Source organism: Eptatretus burgeri, chromosome 9 (genome assembly GCF_056783735.1).
Source record: "Eptatretus burgeri isolate ZD-2024b chromosome 9, Ebu_testis_v1, whole genome shotgun sequence".
In the NCBI taxonomy this organism is placed as follows: domain Eukaryota; kingdom Metazoa; phylum Chordata; class Myxini; order Myxiniformes; family Myxinidae; genus Eptatretus; species Eptatretus burgeri.
This window is the reverse complement of record NC_140969.1, coordinates 98,717,263-98,744,367: the sequence shown is the minus strand read 5'-3', so window position 1 is coordinate 98,744,367 and position 27,105 is coordinate 98,717,263. Positions and strand designations below refer to the sequence as shown.

General features: G+C 46.0%; 1 protein-coding gene across 14 annotated transcripts in view; it reads right to left on the bottom strand.

The window, feature by feature from the left end:
* ZNF451 (zinc finger protein 451) overlaps positions 1 to 27,105 on the bottom strand; it is a 111,897-nt gene that overhangs the window by 80,829 nt on the left and 3,963 nt on the right. For 5 of the 14 annotated variants that reach the window (XR_015061936.1, XM_085896312.1, XM_085896301.1 and 2 more), the window contains 3 exons: positions 19,238 to 19,327; positions 13,279 to 13,359; positions 12,970 to 13,056 (listed from right to left, as the gene is read on the bottom strand). Coding sequence is in view for 13 of the 14 variants with exons in the window: in XM_085896312.1 (XP_085752438.1) it covers positions 12,970 to 13,056; positions 13,279 to 13,359; positions 19,238 to 19,327 (258 nt within the window). In the remaining variant the exon portion in view is untranslated. The remainder of the gene's footprint in view (positions 1 to 12,969; positions 13,057 to 13,278; positions 13,360 to 19,237; positions 19,328 to 27,105) is intronic. The other 9 variants (XM_085896313.1, XM_085896302.1, XM_085896307.1 and 6 more) reach the window with 3 other exon arrangements.

Here is a 27,105-nt window from a genome sequence, read left to right as displayed (position 1 = left end):
AATTCCAGCCTATGATGGGCATTCAAAATGTTCTAGAGATTGCTCAAGATCAACAATCGTGCTTTGGCTTTCCAAGAAGTCGTTTTCACTTTATCGACAAAGAAATACAAGATGATTAAAAAAAAAAAAAAAAAAAAAAACAATTAAGTATTTTTACAATTTCATTGCTTAATAAAATCAATGTAAACGACTCGTTTCATTAACCCAAGTTGTTATACCTTGTGATTGAGTGTGTGCAGAAAATGTCAGATAATGTCTCATCAAAGCAATACAGATGTAATGTTATTTCTTTATCCCTCTTAGAGAGAAGAGTACATATTGTGAAGCATGTTCAGTCACAAAAGTCGTAAACTCAAATTTGAAGTTGTGGACCATCACCTCCATAGTCAGACCTACGACCAAGCCGTGAGCAGAACCCTTTTTTAGAAGTGCCGTGCCATCCAATGAAATAAAATGTAAACTAGAAGGGCACTCGGTAGAGTGCATACCTCTGCCATATAATGCTGATCCACGAGAACATATCGGGCCCAATACATTTTTGAAATACCATGCTATACGTTACTATATCGTTTTTGGCCCGATCTCTCAATAATGAAGAATCACTTCAAAAAATTCTAGTCGTCGGATCCGGATCCGGATCTTCACTAAAATCTAATGAGTTCATCCTCGTCACACACCGAACGTTTCCACCAAGTTTCATCCGAATCCATCAACAGCTTTTTTAGATATCCCAAGCAGAAAAAGTGCAATGTTATTATTGTGAAGCAAAACCAGTTCTGCCCTACAAAGGGTTCCACATTAAATTGGCTCGAGCCTGGCAGTTATCAGTCCATTGAAAGGGCAGTGGCAATGGACATGCCTGGTGTTGGCTTAATGGATAGTATAGGGTGGTGGGCTTGGGATGCTAGGGTGAGGTCAGGTCTGGTATGGGACCATGAGCCAGAACAGCACGTCGCTGCGTCAACTTTCCGCCGGTAATTCAGGGGCCTTCGTCTGGCCATCCCCCAGGCAGATGCCTGGCCCATCGCAATCTCCTTGAAATGCTGATCAACCTGCTGCAACCACGAGGCACGTGGTCGGCCCATTGGCCTCCTCCACTTACGAGGCTCCCTCGCTGAAAGAACATGGTGAGCAGGATCAGCGTCAGAAAAACGAGCCTCAAGTCCATACAGCCGCAGTTGATAGTCACGGAACAATGCAGGTAACAAATCAAATTTGAGACTCTCTCAGCAACCGCTCGTTGGAGACAAAGTCCGACCAGCGATCGCCAAGGATTCTCTGAAGGGACTGGTACCAAAGGAATCATGTCTCCATCTCAGATCCCTCGTCAGAGTCGAAGTCACACATCCATAGAGCAAGACTGGAAGCACCATGGACCTGAAGACTTGGACTTTTGTCCTCCCGCACAGGCACCAACAGCGCCACACCCCATGATCCAGTCAATCAATGACTCCCCAGACCTGACACAGATGTCTATTGACTTCTGGCTCACAGCCAGTGGAGACTTGAATATCACTGCCAAGGAAATTCAATCTCTCCACGACCTCAACATCCTCACCACAAACAGGTACAGATAAGATAGCAGCATCCATGATGTCATTGAAAGCCTGGATCTTAGTTTTGACCCAAGAAACCCATAATCCCAGCGGCTCAGACTCCTCATTCAGCACCTCAAGGGCCCCCAAAAGGATATCTAGAGTCTTTGCAAAGATGACTGCATAGTCTGTGAAATCAAGGTCAGAGATCTTGACATTCCCAGCTTGATCTCTCCAAACATCCTCACCAGAATCTAGTCCATACAAGTTCTGAAAAGTGTGGGAGCCAGTACACACCCCTGACGAACTCCAGTGAGAACTGGAAATAAGTCAGACATGGAACCACCACATCTCACAGCCCTCAGTACCAGAGTCGATTTCAGACATCAGATTGATCAGTTTTGGTGGCACCCCACGAAGACCTCAAATCCTCCAGAGGGCATCGAGATTCAATAAATCAAACACTTTACAGAGATCAACATAGGTTGCAAGCAGCCCCTGCCGAAACTTTCACCTGCGTTCGGTGAGGACCCGAAAAGCAAGGATACGGTCAATCGTTGACCTCTTTGGGGTAAAACCTGACTGCTCAGATAATTATTCATAGGGTTCACCACCATCTGCTTGAGCTCCAGTGCCCAGAACAAACAACCATGCCCAGCACTGGGAGCAGCGTCACCCCTCGGTAGTTGTTGCAGTCTTGATGATCACCCTTCCCTTTCCAGAAAGGGACAACAAGGCCCCTCTTCCAGTCAATTGGAATGATTTGTGTTCCAAGCAGAGCAGAGAACTGCATGCGACGACACGAGTACAGCATTTCCACCAGCCTTGAGAAGTTCAACATGGATGCCACAGATCCCAGCAGCTTTACCCCATTTCAAACGGTTCACTGCAGCCTGTGTTTCCACAAACGAAGGTGGAGCACAGTTGATTGGAGGGTCAGCAACAGGGATTGTAACACCCCTGACATTCAACTCAACAGCTGGTGGATCAGCCTGGCACAGCCACTCAAAGTAACCAGCCCAGCGGGCCTTCATATCGGACTCCTCTGTCAAGAGCCTACCACCCTCTGCTCTAACCTCAGTTCAACGAGGGACGGGGCTTGGAAGAACGCAATGCACAAATTCCCCTGTAAGCAGGATGAGAATCACCTGACAACAGGTCTACACCCTCACAGATTCCTCACACATAGGCCTCCTGGTCCACCCTAACTGCAGGTACAGTTTTACACCTCAGCTCCCTGAACAGCTCAGCTCTGCCATTCAGCCTGGCCCTATGACACTGGTTAATGGTATCCCGTGTCCCGTGTCCCGTGTCCCTTGCGAGACAAAATTCTTCTTCGCCCTCCGGTGAGTTCAAGACATCCACCGGCAACATCAAGGACGGTGGTCTTGAAGGCACTCCACAACTCTTCAGGATTTGCCAAAGCATCCAGACCCTCTGAATCCCCACTCAGCCTGTTCGCAAACTCCTCAGCTACCCTCTCATCATTGAGCTTGCCAAAATCCAGCCTCGGCTGGGTTGTGAACATTATCCCAGATTTAAGCTGAAACTTCAGAGTTTCTTCAACAAACCTGTGGTCAGTATTGAGGAACTGAGCACTCCGGTAGATCCTGCAGTTCTGGATCATCTTCCAGTGACCATCAATGAGCACGTGGTCAGTCTCCTTTGCCACACCGCCAGCATTGGAATACCAAGTCCAGCAATGAGCCTGTGGGTGCTGAAACCATGATCCAGCCACGCTAAGTCCACAACTTCTTGCAAAATGAACGAACTTGGTGCCATTCTGGTTCACAGTTCCAGACCCATGGGGACCAACACGTCTCATAACCATCCCGATCTGTGCCAGTCGATGCAGTGCAATCCTTCCAAGACTAGAAAAGTATTTCGCCTGGGGCACCGATCAACCACAGACTCAAGCACGGCATAGAATGTGTCCTTTAGAGTGAGATCTCTCGCCTCAGTCGGAGCATGCACAGAGACCAGAGAAATGACACCCAAAGAGTGACGAATCCTTCGCCTCATAACACTGGTCTGCGTTATTTCAGAGGTCTAGGTTTTCTCAACGGCCTGCATATGTTTTTTGCATGCTGAATTCAGAAATGTATCTCATTTCGCTCAATCAGGTCACGTTTTTATGATGCTATCTCAATTTTAAGGAAAAAAAATAATCAAAATTCTTGTTTTTTTAATTAGCATTTTTTTAAATTCAAAATCAGACTTACATCTACTGAAAATGTACAAACTCTACATATAATGACACACAAGTACCGTTAATGTGAAATTCAACATTAAAACTAGAGGGGGACAACTCAGTAGAGTGCAAAACCTCCGCCACCAATACTGCAAGGTCACTCAAGTGAACCTGATATCCCATTCATTCAATTTGACGTCAACAGTGCTCACAGAGTTATAGTTCGCAACTTTCCCTTTTACTTTTAACTTTTACATACTCAATTCATTCATCATAACTAGATTCCTTGAGACAGAAATTGATTTTATGTGGGTATATCCACCTGAAGTTCCAAAATCAGCCGCAATTATAATTTTGGCATGTTTTTTGTTGGAAATCACTAAAAACATGTAGAAATGAAAAAAAAAAAATCTAAATTTTGTTGAAAAAAAAGTTGCAAAATGTTCCAATTTTTTTTTGGGGGGGGGGGCATTTCCTCGTTTCCGGTTTGGAAACCACTTAAAACATGTTGAAATGCAAAAAGAAAAAATTGAAATATTTTTTCAAAATGGCCACCATAGCGGCTATATTGGATTTTGGACCAAGTCCAAAATCTCATGGCATGATCCTTGGACCATACCTAACCCCCCTCCCCCCCACCAAGTTTCGTCGAAATCCGTCGAGGAGTTTTTCCGTAATACTGTTCACAAACAAACAAACAAACAAACAGAAAGGGGTGAAAACAGTAACCTCCGTCCATCTTCGATGGCGGAGGTTAAACGTACAAGAACCGTTGAGAAAAATATTTCAAATGCAGCCCAGTGTAATACGCTCGTTGACCGGTGTGACCTCAATTATCATGGGAGTCAGCTTATTGGACACAGCTGCAGCAAGTCCTTGGGCATGGTAACCATCAGTGACCAGACCAATAGTAGATATTACCACACACCATGATCTCCCCACGATCCGGTCTTCAAACCTCAGAGTGCGCTGTAATACTCAGTTTTGTCCTTCCCTCTCCAGACCCCCGTCTCCTGCCCCCTTGTTTCCTTTACACGTGTTAGCGGTCATACGAGCCTCGACAATGCATACAACAACAAATAAAAACTGATGTTCAAATGCTTGAGCTCAGATGATAACAGAGACAGGTGATCATCCTCTCTTTGGGATAGGACATTCCAGGCACACACCTGAAGGGACCACCTTAGGTGAACCCAAGGAGAACACAGTCACACACCACCGCAACCTGACCCAATAAGTTTACCCCATGCTTTTCCTCCTATCCTCGGGTCCAGAGTTCAAATAATACTCAGTCGGCTGTTTAATTAATCCAAGGTGGGGTTGACTCAGCCTGTCATCCTTCCGAGGTTGGCAAAATGAGTTGCAGCTTGCTGGGATGATCGAGCCATTTTGAGTATCCTGCATTGGAGTGGCGACCTGTTCAGGATTGTGCTCTATAGCGCATGAGACTGCTTCGGCAGCACCCACACTCTGTACAGAGTATGGACCCAATGGATGAAGGAATGGAATAAGAACCTGGTCATCATTATATTAAGCACAGTAGCTTTCAACATCGAGATCCATATGGCCAGCTACAGTGCCAACAGAAAAGTCTACAACCTCTTTCTAACTTTCAAAACCTTCACCTTTTGTTGCCTTGTAGCCTGGAATTAAATTACATCAAATGAGATCTTTTTCCACATCAGAACCCACAACTTCCAAATGAAAAATAAATTCTATAAATTTCAGAAGATTAATTAAACATAGAAAACTAGAATATCATTGTTGGATAAGTGTCCACCCCCCACCCAATGTAAGTGCTTGGTGGAAGCACCTTTGACAGCAATTACAGCTGTGAGTCTGTTGGGATAGGTCTCTACAAACTTTGCACACCTTGATTGTGCAATATTTGCCCATTCTTCTGGACAAAACTGTTCAAGCTCAGTCAAGTTGCATGGGGAGCGTTGATGGACAGCAATTTAAGTCGGGGCTCTGACTGGGCCACTCAAGGACATTTTCTTTTTGTTTCTTTGCCACTCCAGTGTAGCTTTGGCTGTGTGCTTCGGGTCGTTGTCACGCTGAAAGGTGAACTTCCGTCCCAATTTCAGCATTCTTGCAGAGGGTAGCAGGTTTTCCTCTCGGATTTTTCTGTATTTTGCTCCATACATTTTCCCTTCTATCCCGGAAAAAGCCCCAGTCCCTGCTCATGAGAAGCATCTCCATAACACGATGCTGCCATGACCATGCTTCACAGTGAGGATGGTCTTCTTTGGGTGATGTGCTGTGTTGAGTTTGCGCCAAACATAATGTTTTGCATTTAGGCCAAAAAGTTCCATCTTGGTTTTGTCAGACCACAAACTTTTTGCCACAAGGCATCAGAATCTCCGGATAGTCCTGCAGCATAGTCTGATATTTCAGATCAATTGTTCAAATTTGCATAAAAGCACCAAAATTGGTACACATGTAGAACAATGTATTCCCAACAATACTAGATATGGAGCCACCCGAGATTGTGCCTTGGTCAGCTTCGGAGACCATTTTCCAAAGTGGCCGCCATTCTACTTTAGCGAAATTGGCTACATGCTCTTATTTTCTTATTGTATTGGTGGTAGATATAAGGAAAGTGTAAAATTCAGTAAATTGACCATGAAAAGGCGTATTCAAATGTTATGAGCCAGTATTTTCTTCATGGTGACGTGTCTCCTCATTGGCATTTGGATGCATGTTCGCCTCCTCAAACTCCATGATCACTCTGGCCACCTCGGGTCCGGCCACCATCCAGCGCCTCAGAGCACTGGGATTGTCCATCAGGCCAACGGCACCTCCGTCACCCTTGACACGGGCATTGTTTTGTTCATGCGCTTGGTCAAGAGGAATTGCTGAGAATGCCCTCTTGGTCTTTTGCACTGTGAAGTGGCCTACCTTGAACTCATTGTAGATCTCTGGGTGCTGTTGTGGAAGTTCTGCCATGTCACGCAGATGGACCGGTATCCACCGGGCATAGTTTATATGGTCCAGCGCGAAGAACCATGGGACTATCTCAGTGAGAGAGCATCCAGGTGCATGATGAAATCTCCCTCTCTCAGAGATCGCACGGAGATTAGACTGGAGAGCTCCAGATCCAGGACTGTTGCCCAGTACAAAAACTGGGGAGAGCTGTTCTCTTTCTCATGGCACCAGTCTTTGAAGTCCTTGGGAAGCTGGTCATCTTCTGCAAGGTCAGCTGGTCAAAGCTGACCATGGCAAAATCTCGAGTGGCTCCATATCCAGAATTGTTCAGAATACATTAGTCAACATATGTACCAATTTTGGTGCTTTTATGAAAAGTGGAACAATTGGTTTGCTATGCTGCAGTACTAGGAGGAGTTTTTTGCATCCCTCAAATGGAATTCAAGGTGGGCTTTTTTGAGTAATGGCTTCCTTCTTGCAACCCTACCATACAGGTCAGACTTGTGGAGTGCTTGGGATATTGTCACATGCACACAGTGACCAGTCTCTGTCATAAAGGCCTGAAGTTCTTTCAAAGTTGCCATTGGCCTCTCTGATCAGTCTCCTCCTTGCTTGGTCATCCAGTTTAGAGGGACGGCCCGATCTCGGCAGGGTCTTGGTGGTACCATATGCCTTCCCCTTAACAAGTGGTGCCAGGCACAACAAATCCCACCCATTTAAGGCATAAAGTTATTTTGGGGATCAAATTTAAATTTGATACATCCTTAACCTGAATGTTGTAGCCTGGTGTTGGCTTAGTGGTTAGGGTGGTGGCTTGGGATCCCAGGGTCCTGAGTTCAAGCCCCGTTGGCTGCTGAATTAACACCAGGGGGTTGACTCAGCCTGTCATCCTTCCGAGGTCGGTGAAATGAGTACCAGTGTACTGGTCCCGGTGGATGCCCCGGTTAGATTAGGTGTACCATATCCCTGTGTGTCGTAAGAGGCGACCAGGGTTGGCGTCAGGAAGGGCATCCAGCCATAAAACATTGCCTCAAGAAAAAGCCCAATCCCTGCACAGCATGGAAAAATGGCTGTAAAAACGTTTTTTTTTTCTTAACCTGAATGTTGATTACAAGGAATAGAATAAGGAATATTTTAGTCTTAGTTTGAAGTCAATTAAACCATTTTTGACGAAGTTATGACTGTAAAATGATTTTGACCTTTTCGTGACCCGACCTTGACCTTTGACCTAATTGGATACAAAAGTTAATGGGGTCGTCCGAGGTTCATTACCCATCTGTGGATAAAATTTGACAGTGTTTGAGCCAGCCGTTTTCCCGTAAAGTCGTATTTTTGTAACCATGTTTTAGTTTTCATGGAAAATTTGTAATTTTGACCGATGACCATGACCCCCAAAACTTCGGACCCTCCCGATCTTCACAAATATGCATTTTTCACCGTAGGAATGGGTAGGATTACAAGTGACAAATAGAAAGGTTCACCATAAGCTTAGTTTGAAGTAAATCAGATCATTTTTGAGGAAGTTATAAGTGAAAAACGATTTTGATATTTTCGTGACCTCGACCTTGATGTTTGATCCAATTGGACCCAAAAGATAATGGGGTCGTCCAAGGGTCATTGCCCACCTGTGGATTAAATTTGATAGTGTTTGCTAAAGCCGTTTTTCCGTAACGTTGCTAACAGACAGACAAACAAACCGGACGATTACAATATTCTGCTCCCTCCCTCCGGGGGGCGGGATAATAATAGTTTTGACTGTGCTCCAAGGGATATTCAAGGCCTCAGAAATATTTCTGCACACATCCCCTGATCTGTGCTTATTCGTAACTTTATCCTGAAGTCTTTTGAAAGCTCCTTAGTTCCCATAGTTGAGTCTTTGCTGTAAAATGCACTACCCAGCAGAGGAAACCGACAGGAAGTTGATTTTTACTCTGAAATAATCAGCATCAGCAGAATTTGACACAGGTGGAGGCCATTTAACTTGGTGTGTGATTTTTAAGATGATTGGTTACACCTGAGCTAATTTACAATTGCTATTATAAGGGGGGGTGGACATTTATCCAACCAAGATGTTCTAGTTTTGTATATTTAATTAATTCTCTGAAATTTGTAGAATTTGTTTTTCACTTGGAAGTTGTGGGTTACATCGTGTAAATAAAGGTAGAAAAAGTCTGATTTAATGCAATTTATTTTCAGGCTGCAAGGCAACAAAAGGTGAAATTTTTGAAAGGGGTTGTAGACTTTCTCGAAGAACTGTAAATCCTGGCCACGTGCAACAGACATCTCCAACATTGCCAGATGCTTCATGACTGGTGGCACTAGAATCAGGGGCATTAATAAAGTGACGCTCTCACGATGCATTCTGAATATTTTACAAACAAAATTTTATTGACAACAACTGCCAAGACAGATTGCAGCTTTTGAGTTCCAGCAACAGCCAGTAATTTGCTCAACTTTTCATCAAGCTCTTGCTCGTCTTGAGAAATAGCAGACGCAGAAAAATGTAGGGCATTTATTTTAGTGGTCTTGCTATTAACAAACGTGACCAATTCTGCTGCATTTTCTGCCTGGACAGCACCTCCAGCCAAGCCATCCTTTTAACCTTCCCACCTACCCCATCAACTGCAGCCTTACCATGTGATGTGGCAATAAAAGTGCCAGTGTGCAGTGATGCCATCCCTTTTAAGTGAGTCGAGGTTGCAAAATAGATATTTCTGCTTAAACTGGCTGGCAGCACCATCTGAAAAGAAATGCGCCTTTGTTTAAATTCACTTGTTCCTTGAGATGTTCAAAAATTGTTAAATTTTTTTTTTTTTTAAGGGATGTACTGCATACTTGTCATGTCCAAAGTAATCTGTTGCCAGAGCAAATTACTTCTTCCCCCCCCCCCCCCCCAAGATCAGCTTTTTTGGTACCAAGCCACCGCTGTAAAAGCAGCAATTTTCTTGCTCGCCCAATGGGCCGACTGGATTTCATCCTGTTCCTTCAACGCATAATTTTCAGCAAAGTCGACCTGAATCAGGACTATTTCATCATCAGCCAATGAATGCTGAGCCCTCTGTCAAAATTTTGAAAAAAAAACAAAACAAACAAAACTCTGCTGCTTCCTTTTCACAAAGGTGTGGTCTCAGAATTAATCAGTTAAATGTTTGAGTTCATCAAAGCAGTCAAGAACAGTTTCTTCGACCTCTACCTTCACAGTTTTCTCTCTACCCCTCTCAACATCCACTTACCCCAGGCCACATTTCTCACAAGCAATTTTACAATTCGGAATCAAGGAATCGATCAGCTTTTGAGCAATGAGAACAATTGCCAAGTATGCAGTTCCTCAGCCTCCTGGTCACAAACTATTTGTTTAATGAAATATCGAAATTCAGTTTGGTCAAGTAAACTTTTCAGCATAAGGCGTACATTTTCATGTAATTTACACACGCACACATTGAGAGGGGGTGTCCTTCTGCAGGAGGACATGTGGTGATCTCAGGTCAGCAAATTTCAAAAACCTCATCTTGACCCCAGGGCACTGATCACAAAACAAGCCAAATGCCTCCTTCAAAGTCATGATGACCATGCAACGCTTATGAAGCTTTGATTTCTTGCCATCATTTCTGACAATAACAAAATCCTTGATCCCTGGTGACTTATTCCCTGGTGATGCCATGGATACCTTATGGTCAGTGTAGAATTTCTCTACCTCTCTCTCATCATGCAACGGCAATACTGCTCCTTTTTGGGGCCTCATTCCTTCGCCCTCCACATCAACTCCTGCTGTTTTGGAAAACTCGACGAGTCGGGTTTTCTGCTTCTGTGGTGTGTAACTGTTGAAAACACCCTCAACTTAATTGCGCGTTTTACCCCAGGACTGACCAAAGCGAAAAGGAGTTTTCCTGTAATCAGAGGGTGTTTGCCAGTCCTGCCTCTTTCTTCTGTTTTATAGACACGGTTTTTTTGCTTTAAGAAGTTACTGTTCCTTCTTACTCAGCGCACTTCTTGCACGTATCTTATGGAGTCTGTCCTTTCCCTTTATTTCTTCATGCTTTCCCTTCAGGTGTTCACGGTACTTATGCTGATTTTCAGCTGCAGTAAGTGGCATCTTTATACACTGAAAAAAAACAACAAAAAAACACTTACTTCTTTTAAAAAATGATTCGACACAAAATTACACACCCCAAAAATGGGCTAATAGTCATAAAAATTTTCTAATAAACTAAAGCGATACAAAGTACAGTAAGCCCCCGACTGACCAATGAGTTCTTGGCTTAGCAGCTTGGGTGGCTGGCTTAGGATCCTCGGGTCCTGGATTTGAACCCCATTGGCTGCTGAATTGGTACCAAGTGGGGTTGACTCGGCCTGTCATCCTTCCGAGGCCGATGAAATGAGTACCAGTGTACCGGTAGAGGGGCACCATCGCACTTCCAATAAATGATAGCTACCCGGCAGCCAAACTGCCATCCGCAAAAACAGAACAGAACCAACGGGTTCGGTTCCCGGACCGTTCTCAAGTCAAATTGTTCACAAGTCGGATCCATGTTTTTTTGTTTTTTTTCCGAGGGTTAAATACACGTGACCAATGACATCATACATTCATAGCTCAAACGTCCGTAAGTAGGGGATTGCATGTACATGAAAAGGTTACAAAACCTGGGCAATTACAAGTACATGTCAAACACTGATTAACATCACTGCCGAGGTCATATAGTGCAATGAAAAAAGAAATCTCTCAATGAAAGATGTTTACCTCAAATACAGGCCCCATCCTTCAACACCTTGGGCTGTTAATACAACATGTCCCTACACACAAATTGCATATTGACAGCATAGGTTTCAATGTGCTTAAAAATAAAAAAAACAATTAAAAAAAAACACTTAAATTAAAAGTATGAATACAGACACCTCATTACCTTAATTCTTTTGAGAATAATAGAAACGAGATTATACTGCTATATTTGGAGTCAGCATGTTGTGGATGCAGAGAATGTTTGATTTAAAAATATATTTTTGCCACAATTTCTCGTTGTGTGGGAAAACTTAATGCGTTCGTCGAACTGGTAACGGACTGACAACTGGCGCACCACCTAACTTTAAATTCCGACAGATTTTTTTTTTAAATGTAAAAATCTGATTAAATGTATATATATATATATATATATATATATATATATATATATATATATATATATATATATATATATATATATATATATATATATATATATATATATATATATATATTTTTTAAACTTACTATGTCCACGAAATAAGAATTCAACAACATTTGATGCATTGATGGATCCGCTTTGGGAAAATATTGATTATCCTTCCATGACAATTTGTCTTTTCCACTCCTAATGTGGAAGTTTTAAGATTAAACCACATTAATTCATAAACTACATTATATTTGCTGGACGACGATAGCAAACAAAACACTATATTCATGCAATTTTCAAAAATACCCCTCTGGTTGATATTCATATGGAATTGCCCAAATGCAACAAAAACAAGTGAAATCCTTCAATACAGCGCGTGTGGTGAAGCAAATGAGTACACTAATATAATGTTAAAATATGCAATTTATGCTTTTTCAGTTGAAAAACAATTAAAAAGCGTACTTAATATTTGAAATGTAAAAATCTTGTTATTATTGTGATAAGTATATATATATATATATATATATATATATATATATATATATATATATATATATATATATATATATATATATATATATATATATATATATATACATATACATACACAACAGAAGGAATGAAATCGTTCGATACAGCGTGGCAGGAGGCCACAAAAGAATGATAGCATAAGAAGAACTTAGCTTTCAGCATTCGGCGCGAAATGCGATGGTGGGCGGAAATGACGTCTTTCATTCGTTCGTTCGTACATGAGGGGCGCATTTCTTCGTTATTTTCAGTCAAGCAATTAATTAAATGGTTTTCACATGTATAACATTAGTTTCACAAATTTCCATTGAAATACTCAGGTATTTCCATCCATTGTCGCCATTTCCGTCGAGGTTACACACTGCATCTACCGGACGGCCGTCATTGGCTGTATTGAGGCACGTGGGGGGGGGGGGACGGGGGACACGGGGGACACCGGAGACGTGGGAGACGTGGTAGACGCCGGCGGGGACATTTCAAACTCGGTGCAATTGTATACAGTGCACGCGCTGTAAAAACAGGTGACAAAAAGCATCGACAAACAATATGACGGGGACCGTGTGTAACAAATTATCCACGATTTGGAAACATTGCTTTTGAATTGAAAAACTCAAATCACCACTCAAAAATGCTTACTCACAGCCGAGCAAGAAGTGCTTGCTGGTTCTGCATCGTCTTCACAGTGTGACAAGTCAATGTACGCCAAAACAGGAGGCCCCCAACGCTCCTGAAGGAAATTGCATCCAAAAAAAAAAAAAACCCAACAACAAACAAATTAAATAAACGAGTAGTAAAAAGGTTGCACGACCCAACAATGACCCAAGATAACTCATCAGCTGCAAAAGGACGAACGATTGTGGGGAGAAATTGAACCACAATTATACAAGGTTGAATCCACACAATAGCAGTACTACTAGAAAAGGAAGAAGAAGCAGAAGATGATCCATACATTTACCGAAACAAATTGAACATCTTCAGATCGTTTCTCCACTCCATCTTTTGTTTCGCTGCATTCTTTATTATCCATCGTCTAAAAAGTCAAAGTTTCACAAAACATGAGGGAAACAAGATCAGGCAGACAGAAGATCAAATATCAAACAATAAAAATTGGTACTTGGTCAGAATATTGTTAAGGTGCCAGGGTCGGCCGCGAACCGACTGCTCTGACAAGTCGAGTCAGCCCAGCAAGTCGAGTCGGCCCGACCGATCGCCCGGAATATAGATCGCCGCCCGGATAACTCCGAGTCGACGGGTCCTTGTACAAGAACTGAAATACGCCAATGGGCAGATCACGTGGGGTAGGGTCGATTGCCAATCTCCAATGTACCTAAATACCCACGTGATCCAACTACCGGGGTATTCCACCCTCGACGGAACTCGTACGGAACAAACCGCCGAGACGAGCTTGTCCCGTGCGAGATTCCGAGTGGCTTAATCGCCAAGAACAGTCGGTCCAAATGTCCCCCTTATACGGCAAACCAACGGCTTTCGAACTTCCAACACACGAAATGCTCAGTCAATGAAAGAATCGACGCGACGAGCTGAAAACATTTAACAATTGGGGTATTTATTAAAATAATGGGGAACTAGGGAAGCACGTAAGAGCAGAACTATTCCGACTATACGAAATGCAATGCAAAGATGTACAGCACACAAAGCACTTCACAATTTCCTACTTATTAGACGGGCACATGGACACACGTACGCACACACCCAAGTAATGGTGGCTGAGGCCTTTAATAACGAGCTCCATCTCGGAGGACAGGTGAGCTGAAACCCAGAACCTATCTCGAACCTCTCCACCTTGTGTGGTCTTCAAGTTGTTCGGACCCGGGCTCCAGCGAGAGTGAGCTGGACCCAATCGCCGTGAGCCGCGATCCTTCCCAAGCTCCAACGAATCCTCCCGCGCTTCTCAACACGTGCTGGTGAGAGGAGCCGCTGATCCTTCCCGTCGATGCGTCGCTTCCCCGAGGAACCACCTCCAAGATGAGTTCGATGAGTCGCACCAAGCCGGGAACCAAACGGAGAACAAAGAGCTCCACGAACCAAGAAGAAGAAGAAGCCACCATTCGCAGCTCGAGCCGAGCAACCGGCTCAACTTTCTTCCAAACAAAACGGCTCAAAGCAAAAAGCCTACCGAGCCAAGCAGGACCCGAAGCTCTGCTGAACAACTCCTCTGCAGAAGCAAAAAGCTTCCGAAGGCCTCAACCCTAACCCAAGCCAAACAGGACCCGAAGGTCTGCTGAACGACGCAGCCCAACTCCCCTTCCAACACGAACAAAGAAAGGATCTCCTCTTTATCCTTCTCCGCCCCCTCCCCCGCGCCCGGCGTGACTCATGCCCTCGTGATCCATCCCCGCTCAATCACGGGTGGGAGGGAGTTGTTGACGTCATGAATCACGGGACCGAAGGGCTCTTCTTACTCTTCGCAGAAGAGGGGGAGGGACGTCTCCATTGTTCGCTCCCTAACTATGAAATCGATTTCTGAGCATTTAAACAATGGAAGGTGAGCTATCTAGGGAACAAGCACTTATCGACATAGCTGACTAAAGGAACCTGTATGTTGTGTGCAATCGAATTCCAAATTTGTAACACTATCAACAAATTTATTAATTGCTGAAGACCTTTTTCAAAAATCCTGATAACTTCTTCTTCTCCTTCTCCTCCGCCAAGAGCCCCCCATAATCTGCTCTAGCTGCAGTACACCGAAGGACAGGCTTGGAGGAATGCAATGCACAAATCCCCCCGTAAGCAGAATGAGAATCACTTGACCACAGGTGATGCTCTACCCCAGTGGTTTTCAAACTTTTTTTTTCGTGGCGACCCAATTTCAGAACCTCTCTACATCGCGCGACCCAAAAGATTCAAAACCCAATTCATAATATACAAGATAAGATTTCATATGACGCAAGAACATGTTTTCATAGACAAGTAAACGGAGAATAGCTGACAGTATCCAAATAGTACAGTTGAATGTTTCAGAAGTTTAGTCCGAATGACATTTAGATATATCAGTGAGAAGGATGAGCCTGTTTTTCAGAAACCAACTTCTCTGTTCGTGGAGAAGTAGATGACAATGCCAGGATCATATCATGCTCCATTTCTCGGCGATTTCTGTACTTTGTTTTAATCACCACCATGGTGGAGAACGACTGCTCACAAAAGTATGATGAAGGATATGGCATGAGAACCTTAATGGCGCGCCGTGACAGGGTCGGGTACGACGGCAGCATTTTGCACCAGAATGTCGACAACGAATTCGTCCGTGCAAGAACCTGTGCTCCTGAATCCTGCTGGAGCTGTACAAGCTCTTCCTGTGCTGTATCATCTTCATCGGCAATCGAGTCCAGTGGAGCCGTGAAAGGGTCCCGAACCACAGAAAAGGACTGCACATCCAGCTCAGGGAAATAGTGCTCGAACTGTTCAATGGGCGACCGAAGGTGACGTGCTACCTCCCCAGAAAGACTGTCGAGCTCAGTATCATCATACTGGTAGGTCGTTAGATGCTCCACCAGACGCGGGGGAAAAGGCTGAAGCGCTTCACAGCTGCTTTGTCTGCCAGTAATTTTAGAGTCGCCAGAAATCCGCTCATTTTGTCGTGAAAAATCATGAGGTTGGCGTTTTTGCCTTGGAGGGAGCGGTTGAGGACATTGAGACGTTCAAAGATGTCAACGAGATAGCACAGGTCTGACAGCTAAGAGTCCGACTCAAGCAACGCTACCCATGCCGTTTTCTCTTGTGTGCAGAGGAACTCCTTCAGTTCATCTTTGAGCTCGTAAACACACAGAAGAAGGTTTCCTCGAGATAACCATCTGACTTGAGTGTAGAATAGTAAATTCTTATGGTCGGCGTCCATCTCCTGACAGAATAGCCTGAATAACCTCATGTTGAGGGCGCTCGATTTGATGTGATTCACCATTTTTACGACTTCTGAGAGCACGCTCTGCAAGGTTTCTGGCAAAGTACGAGAGGAGAGCGCTTCTCGCTGAATCATGCAGTGTACCATGGAGGTCTGAGGAGCCACCTCAAGCAATTAAGCCTTGAATCCAGAAGGCACTCCCAACATTGCTGGCACGCCGTCTGTTGTAGAACCGAGCAACTTTCCGAAGTCCAGATCATGGTCACGATAAAACTGCTCTATTTCCCAAAAATGTCCTCGCCTTTGGTGGTGGCCTCCAATGGTTTGATGAGCAGAGGCGCATCGACAAAGTTATCAGCCTTGATGAAGCGGACCCAGACGATGAGTTGCGTGTACGATGCGATATCAGTGGACTCGTCCAACTGTATGGCGTGCCACGGCGATTCCTTGATCTTCTGTACGACCTGAGCCTTTACGTCCAGACACATATCTTCAATTCTGCGTTGGATGGTGTTGTCAGAGAGGGGTATAACTGCCAGTTTCTTCGCCACTTCCTCCCCAACCATCAGAGATACCATGTCCTTTGCACATGGCAGCACGAGTTCTTCCGCAATGGAGTGAGGCTTTTTAGTCTTGGCAACATGGAGCGACACTCGATATGAGGCCTCTAATGCCTGAGAATTGGTCTGATGGCATGTACCCTCTCTGTCAAGACGCGTATTCTTGAGTGCAAGAAGTTTCCTCTCAAAGAACGCTCTCTCCTTATCCTGATAAGGCGCATGTTTTGTAGTCAAATGCCTCTGCAACTTATTTTGTTTCATAGACTCCGTAGAAAGCATTTCAAAACAAATCACACACTGAGGCCTCTGTGCCCCACTTTGATCCACCACGTAGTAAAATCCAAGGTCCAGAAATTTATCCTAGTAAGAACGTTCGAGATTTGCTGTTGGCCGGTGCAGCCATCATAAATAAGGTCTCGAGTCGTACGTGGAGACATGAATAGACGTTAATGATAGAGTCAGAGTCTGAGTCTGAGAGGCCGTGGATCAAACCACTAATTTCCCACCAAAATGAACCGCCCTTCAGCGAGCCCGCGCATCGGCTGGATCCCATTCAAGCGTCATGTTGCGCCGTTTATATTACATCCCGTAAAAGCGAACACCGATCAAAAATAGACAATTTTTTTTCGCTGCAAGCGGACACCTGTGACCCCACAAAATTTGCTCGGCGACCCCACGTTTGAAAAGCCAAGCTCTACCCCCTCACAGATTCCTCGCACATAGGTCTCCTTGTCCATCCTCAGCGCACATACAGTTTTATGCCTCAACTCCCTGAATTGCTCAGCTCTGCCATTAAGCCTGGCCCTGAGACTCTGGTCAATGGTCAATGGTATCCAGTGTACCTTGAGACACAAAATACTTCTTCGCACTACGGTGAGTTGCAAGACATTCAACGGCAACATCAAGGACGGTGGTCTTGAAAGCACTCCACAAAGCACCCAGACCCCCCAAATCCCCACTCAGCCTGTTCGCAAACTCCTCAGCTACCCTCTCATCCTTGAGGTTGCCAACATCCAGCCTTGGCTGGGATGGGACCATTCTCCTGGATTTCAGCTTCAACTTCAGAGTTGCTACCACAAGCCTGTGGTTGATGGTGAGGAAATGAACACTCCGGTGGACTCTGCAGTTCTGGATCATCCTCCAGCAACCATCAATGAGCACATGCTCAATCTCCTTTGCCACACCACCAGAGTTGAAATACCAAATCCAGTGATGAGCCTGTGGGCGCTGAACTTGAACCAGCCACCCTCTCTATGACTTCCTTAAAAGCCAAGGAACTTCGTGCTCTTCTGGTTCACAGTTCCAGACCCATGCGGACAAACACGCTTCAGAGCCATCCCAATCAGTTCCAGTCGATGCATTGAAATACCCCAAGACCAGAAGAGTATCTCGCCTCCAGCACTGATCAACCACAGACTCGAGCGCAGCATAGAATGCGTCCTTCATGGTGAGAGCAATCGTCTGTCGGAGCATATACAGAGACCAGAGAAACGACACCCAAGGAGTGAACAATCCTTTGTCTCATAATATGCTCGTTGACCAGGGTTACCTCAATTATATATCATTGGAGTCAGCTTATTGGACACAGTTACAGCAACTCCTTGGGTATGGTAACCAGAGTGACCAGACCAATAGTAGGTGCAACCACCCACCATGATCCCGCCACATTCCGGTCTCCGAACATCAGAGAGTGCTGCAATACCGATGTTCAAAACGCTTGAGCACAGATTATAACGAAGACAGGTGATCATCTTCTCTTCGGGATAGGATATTCCAGGCCCCCACCCGAAGGGACCGCCTCAGGTTAACCGAAGGAGACCGCCGTCTGGTGGACGACACCTCAGCACACACAACCGCAATCTGACCCGAGAAGGTTACCCCATGGTTTCCCTCCTATCATCAAATAGTGGGAGCCCCGAAGGCTTTGCCCCAATCCCGTCATCTGGTGAGCTGCGTTGCGGAGGGCAACTACACAAGAGGAACTCCTACTGAGTACGTTTTCAGATTTCTTTGCGTTTTGAGGAGCAAAGAGTTTTACGGTGGCCGGAGTGCAAATCCTGCCATCAACCTCCTAAAAAGTCACCCAACTGCAGGAGGATGTCCTCAGACAGTTGGGCACGAGATATGGATGGCCGTTGGCTCACAATTAGTTCCTCCGTCATTTGATAGGTTTTGTTTTTAATTCTGCTGGGTGTCCATATCATATACCCTCCTCACCCTCACCAAGGGGAGACGGTTAAGTCGCCAACAACGCGACCACGAAACAGGTTAGTACAGGTTGACACGATACCTGCAGCAAGTCACAGATCTGATCTGGCCTGACAATAATAATAATAAATTCCCAAAGGGGCCGAATCGTACCCCGAGACACACAAATTTTGTTTCATGTTATCAATACGATGATGGGGAGAAATTGAAACACGATTATACAAGGTTGAATCCACACAATAGCAATACCACTAGAAAAGGAAGAAGCAGATGATCCATACATTTACCGAAACAAATTGAACATCTTCAGATCGTTTCTCCACTCCATCTTTTGTTTCACTGCATTCTTTTATATCCTGAGACTCCATCGCCTAAAAAAGTCAAAGTTTCACAAAACATGAGGGATACAAGATCAGGCAGACAGAAGATCAAATATCAAACAATAACAATTGGTACTTGGTCAGAATATCAACAAATTCATTTATTGCTGAAGACCTTTTTCAAAATTCCTGAGAACTTCTTCTTCTTCTACATTCAGGTGCAACGCAAGGCTGCTGGGTAGCATCATTGGCCAAGGGTGTGATGATGCCGCTGATGCAGTGTCCTCGACTGGTTATCATGTAATTTGTTGTGCCTCCACTGGCAAGAATTTGTAATTTGTCGCAAGCCACAGATCTGATCTGGCCTGACAATAATAATAAATTCCCAAGGGGCCGAATCATAACCAAAGACACAAATTTTATTTTATTTTATTTTTAGCCGCGTCTCGCGCAGCGAACGCTGGCTCTAAGAGAGCTCCGCGTTGTTCTTGTTCTTCTTCTTCTGGTGAAGACAAAACCTTTAGGACTCGGCTCTTTTATATACAGGATCCGGATCTCCTTAAATACTAAACACCTGTACACATCCTCACATAGACGGTGCCTTTTGAGAGCGTCTATCATGAAGTTTTAAATATATTCAGACATTTGCTTTAAAGTTTAGAAAAGTTCACGTTGCTATTTAAAGATTATTCCATTTAATGCGTTGTAATTTCGCAAATACGCGATTTTCTCATCATGAACGAGGAGCCTCCATGACGGGTCTCGCTATTGGCTCCATCAAGGCACGTGACGAAATATCGGAAGTTGTTGTTGTTGTTGTTATTGCCTTTAGGACGCGGCTCTTGGACACATTTGTCCTTGTTTTAATACAGTGCTGCATACAAGTATCTATATTATAAAAGGAGTCATGTCTGCCTGTGTGTCTGTCTGTCGTGTTATAACCTGAGAACGGATTTGTAGTGATTGGGACTACTTGCGGCGAAGGGAATGGCTCGGATGGCGGTGCACGTTACCCGGGCCTAGTGGCGTCTCCAATAAAGCCCTCAACTGTAGATGTGTCTGGACCATCTTCACAACATGGTGGCAGCGGTGGGATATTGAAGATCAACGAGACGTTCGACTCTTGGTATCGTTCACCTTCTTGAATCGGTACGATGTACGGACGTGGCGAGTCGTTGCGACAGAACGAACTGTAGTTTTCCAACATGGCTAAGTTCCCCACAATAGACTGTTCCAGCTCGGAGCTAGCGGAGACCTTCAAGCTATTCAAGCAGCGAATGAACTTGGTACCGTCAGACGAGGTCATAGATAACAAGACCAGACAGGCAACCAAGACTCAGATTTCTGTTGGAGATGAAGGACTGCGGCGTAGTGATGTCTCGACCCTGAGCGAGGAGGACAAAAAGGATCCGAACAGATTATACAAGCTGTTCGAGGATCAGTTGGACATTCATGTCAACATTAGAATCCACCGGGTGGAAATGATGAGATTCCGACAGCAAGAAGGAGAGTCCATTGATGATTTTGTCAACAGATGCAGACGGATGGGAAGGCGGTGTGATTTTTCTGAGGCAGAACTCTCGGAACGGATTATTGAGTTAATCGTTGCGAGCACACCACATGAAGCCTTCCAAAAACATTTGCTTGACCGGGTCAGTCGGCTATGACAGACACCGTTTTAAGCGAAGGATGCAAGTACGAAGCAATGGTGATTGGAAAGCAGGCCATCCAGAAGATGGAAGGGTGCTTACCATCCGTGAATATCATGACACAACGTCACAGATGCAAACAATGCGGACTGTCATATCTACCATGAAATTGTCCAGCATACAATGATTGGTGTAAAACTTGTGGTGAACTCGGCCCGGTGTTGTGGAAATCCCAGACGAAGCACAAGATACGCTGACGGATACGAGCAGAGCCGCCGTGGAAGATTTGCCCGGGGTGGAAGAGGCCGTGGTGTCAGCAAAAGCAGCCCGAGATGTCGGCTTCGGGAAAGCCGCAATAAAGGGAACTCGATGAATGAAATGACTGAGCATTTTACTGAAGGCGATGACGACGGCGACGGAAACGACGCTGAAATATATGAACACACCAATCCGTTTCATGTGATCAGAGTATCTGCAATGTGTCTGAAAGAGACCAGGGATGAGATGTACACATTGGTGAGCATTGTATGTCCCGAAATGAAAGGCATATACAAACTGCAGTTGAAGGTGGACACAGGTGCCTCAGGGAATACGTTGCCAACACGTATTGTGAAGGACGTGTATGGAAGCGAATGGATGTCGAAATCGATTCCGCTTGGCGGGACCAAGCTTACAGCAGACAAAGGTAGTGAGATAAAGTGCCACGGAATCATCAAGCTCTATGTTGATATCAAGACTCAGATTGGTTCAAGTATAGGTTCTGTGGTCGAAGTACCTGGACTACCAGCATGTGAGCGGCTCAACATAGTCACCACAAACAACATTGCTGAACGTCGGAAGACGTTTCCAAGAGCTGCACTCCCAGCATCAAAAGGTTCCGAGACGACTGGGCCATGAGGAACAGCCCTACAAGGTGCGCTCCGTGGATGACTTGAAGAAGCTGTTCCCAGACAGGTTTGACTGCATCGGGAATTTTAAAGGAAAAGAGAGGCTTCATCTGAAACATGACGCAAAGGCATCGATTGACGCATCACGGAAGTGCAGTGTCCACATGAAAGGGAAACTTAAGGAGGAACTGATGAAAATAGAGAAACAAGGCATCATCAGAAGAGTGAATTATTACACTGAGTGGTGCTCTTCCAGTTGCTGTAGTGTCAAGAAAGATGGGAGCTTGAGGGTATGCCTCGACCCGAAACGTCTCAACTCGTGTCCAAAGAGGTGTCAACATAAGATACCGACAATAGATGAGCTGAACCAAGAATTTGGAGGCGCCAAAATATTCTTGAAATTGGATGCTCGGGCTGGATATTGGGCGATACATCTGGAAGCGGAAAGCCAAGATTTGACTACGTTTCGCACACCATTCGGGCGCTGGTGCTTCCATAGATTGTCTTTTGGGTTATGTGTCAGCCAGGATCTGTTTTAGCAGGCCATGGACCGCTTATTGAGCAGGCACCAGGCTCATTTTGGTGCTCATTTGTTACTGGTGCTCATTTTGCCGACCTCGGAAGGATGACAGGCTGAGTCAACCTCCTGGTGTATATTAAATTCAGCGGCCAATGGGGCTTGAACTCAGGACCCTAGGATCCCAAGCCGCCACCCTAACCACTAAGCCAACACCAGGCTGTCTGACGTATTATCATAAGGAGACAGTGTGGAAGTGGATGAGTCACAGAAGAGACTAGGCACATGCCTCTTGCAGGATGACAAACCTGTTGCTTCCGCATAACTCTGACACCCACTCAATCTGCATAATTCCAACATCAAAGGAGAAACTCTGGCCCTTGTTGCTGGCATCCAGAAGTTACACACCTACCAATTTGGGAAATGCTTCAAGGTATACACAGACCACAAACCACTGGTCATGATCACCAGTAAGCCGCTCACGAGTGCCCCTCCACGGTTACACGCCTTCTTGTGAAAATCCAAGGATACGATTTTGATTTGGAGTACAAGTCTGGCTGTGAGATGATGCTATCAGAGACTGTCGAGACTGCCAAACCCAGAGAACAATCAGGAGCTGCATGCAGTCGGACATCCGTGTTGACGGTGTCGAGCTCGATGATGTGGATGATCATTACCAATTTGACTGGATTGATTTCAGCTCAAGGAAATAGAACCAACTCATGGAATTTGGAAAAGCTGACAGAACTTGTGGGAGGCCAACCGAGGTTGGCCAACCACAATTAATGAGATCCCAACGGACCTTTGTCCATACTGGCCATACCGTGATGAAATTGGTATTCTTGATGGGGCTCTCTTCAAGGGTCCACAGGTACCAATTGCAGAGCAGCTGCGTACTGATATCCTCGACCAACTCCATGAGAGACACATGGGGATCGAAAAGCCAAAACGTCTGGCACGCAAATGCGTTTATTGGCCGAACATACATCAGGACATTGAGAGAATTGTCAAAACGTGTCAAGCATGTCAGGAGAACCAACCTGAACAAAAGCATGAGACGATGATCAGGTCAGGTATGGGAGCATGTGCCAGAACAGCGCGTCGCTGCGTCCACTTTCCGCCGGTACTCCAGGGGCTTCCGTCTGGACATCCCCCAGGCAGATGCCAGGCCCATCCCCATCTCCTTGAGATGATGGTCAACCTGCTGCAATCACGAGGCACGTGGTCGGCCCACTGGCCTCCTCCACTAATGAGACTCCCTCGCTGAGAGAATCTGGTGAGCAGGATCAGCGTCAGGAAAACGAGCCACGTGTCCATACAGCCGCAACTGACGCTCACGGACGATGCAGGTAACAAATCTCATCCGAGTCTCTCTCAGCAAACACTCCTTGGACATAAAATCCGACCAGCGATAGCCAAGGATTCTCCGAAGAGACCTGGTACCAAAGGAATTAAGTCTCTGTCTCAGATCCTTGGTCAGAGTCCAAGTCTCGCATCCATAGAGCAAGACTGGAAGTACCAAGGACATGAAGACTCGGACTTTCGTCCTACCGCACAGGTACCGGCAGCGCCACACCCCATGATCCAGTGAATCCATGACTCCCCAGGCCCGACCCAGACGTCTATTGACCTCTGACTCGCAGCCAGCAGAGACATGAATATCACTGCCAAGGTAAGTGAATCTCTCCACGACCTCAACATCCTCACCACAAACAGACACAGACAGGACAGCAGCATCCAAGATGTCACCGAAAGCCTGGACCTTAGTTTTGACCCAAGAAACCCGTAATCCCAGCGGCTCCGACTCCTCATTCAGCACCTCGAGGGCCCCCAAGAGGAAGTCTAAAGTCTCCGCAAAGATGACTGCATCATCTGCGAAATCAAGGTCCGAGATCTTGACATTCCCAAACGATGCACCGAAGCTTGATCTCTTTGACATCCTCCCCAGAATCCCGTCCATACAAGTGCTGACCAGTGTGGGGGCAAGTACACATCCCTGACGAACTCCAGTAACAACAGGAAATAAGTCAAAGATGGTACCACCACACTTCACAGCACTCTCAGTACCAGAGTAGAGTTCAGACATCAGATCGATCAGTTTTGGTGGCGCCCCACGAAGACCAAGAATCCTCCAGAGGACATCCCGATTCACTGAATTGAACGCTTTACAGAGATCAACATAGGCTGCAAGCAGCCCCTGCCGAAACTCTCGTCTGCGTTCGGTGAGGACACGAAGTGCAAGGATACGGTCAATCGTTGACCTCTTTGGTGTAAAGCCTGACTGCTCTGGATGCTGGTGCTCAAGCAGATGGTGGCGAACCCTATCAAGAATTATCCAAGCAAAGAACTTGCCCGGCACTGAGAGCAGTGTCACCCCTCGGTAGTTGTTGCAGTCTTGGCGATCACCCTTCCCTTTCCAGAGAGGGACAACAAGGCCCCTCTTCCAGTCAGTTGGGATGATGCCTGTGTTCCAGGCAGAGCACAAAACTGCATGCAACGACACGAGTGTAGCACTTCCACCAGCCTTGAGAAGTTCAGCATGGATGCCACAGATCCCTGGAGCTTTGCCCCGTTTCAACTGGTTCACCGCAGCCCGTGTTTCCACAAGCGTAGGTGGACCACAGTTGATTCGAGGGTCAGCAACAGGGATTGTAACACCCTTGACGTCCAACTCGACAGCTGGGGGATCAGCCGAGTACAACCGCTCAAAGTAACCGGCCCAGCGGGCCTTCACTTCAGACTCCTCTGTCAAGAGCCTACCACTCTCTGCTCGAACTGTAGTGCTCCGAGGGATGGACTTGGATGCACGCAATGCGCGAATTCTCCTGTAAGCGGGACGAGAATCACCTGTCCACAGGTGATGCTCTACCCCTTCACAGATTCCTCGCACATAGGCCTCCTTGTCCACCCTCAGTGCACGTACAGTTTTACGCCTCAGCTCCCTGAACAGCTCAGCTCTGCCATTCAGCCTGGCCCTGCGACTCTGGTCAATGGTATCCAGTGTCCCTTGAGAGACCAAATTCTTCTTTGCCCTGTGGTGAGCTCCAAGACATCCACCGGCAACATCAAGGACTGTGGTCTTGAAGGCACTCCACAACTCTTCAGGACCCCCCAAAGCACCCAGACCCCCAAGTCTTTCTCCCAAGTTCCCCATCCACTTTCTCAACAATCCTCTGGAAGAAGTCTTTTCTTTCAAGCTTCTGGGTCTCACTATCTGCCATGACCTTTCCTGGGAAAGTCACATTTCCAACCTTGCCTCAAAAGCCAGTCGCCGACTGGGAATCCTCCGTCGTGCAAAGTCCTTCCTCGGCCCTCTTGAGCTCCTGACCACTTACAAAGCTTTTGTCCGTAGCCTGATGGAGTACTGCTCTCCCCTCTGGGCTGGTGCTCCTGCCTCCCACCTTTCTCGACTTCACGCTGTCGAAACCAGGGCTTTTAAGATCATTGGCATCTCCCGCAATGAAGCTGAGTCTTTGGGCCTCTCACTCAATCACCGCAGGTTGGTCGGTGGTCTTTCTGTCTTCTACCGACTCCTCTCCAGCCTCGCCCCCCCTGCTCTCTCTGTGATTTGTCCCAACCACATTTCCACAGGGCGCTCAAGGTCCGCCAACAACCCCCTTCTGGTAAAACTACCAAAATCACGAATCACTGCTCATCTTCACTCTTTCATTCCTCTTTTTTCCCGCCTTTGGAATAAACTTCCTCACTCTATTCTTTCCCATTCTTCCCTCCAGGCTTTCAAAACAGCTGTTCACCACCACCTCTTATCTTCCCCCATCCAAATCCTCGATCTTTTCTACCCCCGATAATCCACCCAAGCCCACTTCCTTCAATTCTCCTGCTTTCCTTCCTGAAAGTCCCTTTAATGTCCATCTTCCCCTCGCCATGTTCCCCGTCCCATCCCCATCCCTCTCCCTTCCACATTTCACCTGTGTCTGTTCCCCAATGTTTTGTCCCTTCCACTCCCGCCCCTCTTGTCTCATGCCTCCTTGCTGTGAGTTGTGTGTTAGCTCTCATACGAGCCTCGAACAAGGTATACAAAAAAAAAAAAAAAAAAAAAAAAAGTGTCCACTCAGCCTGTTCGCAAACTCCTCAGCTACTCTCTCATCCCTGAGCTTGCCAACATCCAGCCTAGGCTGGGATGGTACCATTCTCCTGGATTTAAGGTGCAGCTTTGGAGTTGCTACAACAAGCCTGTGGTCAGTATTGAGGAACTGAGCACTCCGGTCGACCCTGCAGTTCTGGATCATCCTCCAACGACCGTCAATGAGGACATGGTCAATCTCCTTTGCCACACCGCCAGCGTTGGAATACCAAGTCCAGCGATGAGCTTGTGGGCGCTGAAACCATGAACCAGCCACCCTTAGTCCATGACTTCTTGCAAAGTCAAGGAACTTAGTGCTATTCTGGTTCACAGTTCCTGACCCATGGGGACCAACACACACCTCATAACCATCCCTATCAGTTCCAGTCGATGCATTGAAATCCCCCAAGACTAGAAGTGTATCTCGTCTGGGGCACTGATCAACCACAGACTCGAGCGTGGCGTAGAATGTGCCCTTCACGGTGAGATCACTCGCCTCAGTCGGAGCATAAACAGAGAACAGGGAAATGACACCTAAGGAGTGACGAATCCTTCATCTCATAATACGCTCATTGACCGGTTTTACCTCAATTATCATTGGGGTCAGCTTATTGGACACAGCTACAGCAACTCCTTGGGTATGGTAACCATCAGAGCGACCAGACCAATAGTAGGTGTAACCACCCACCATT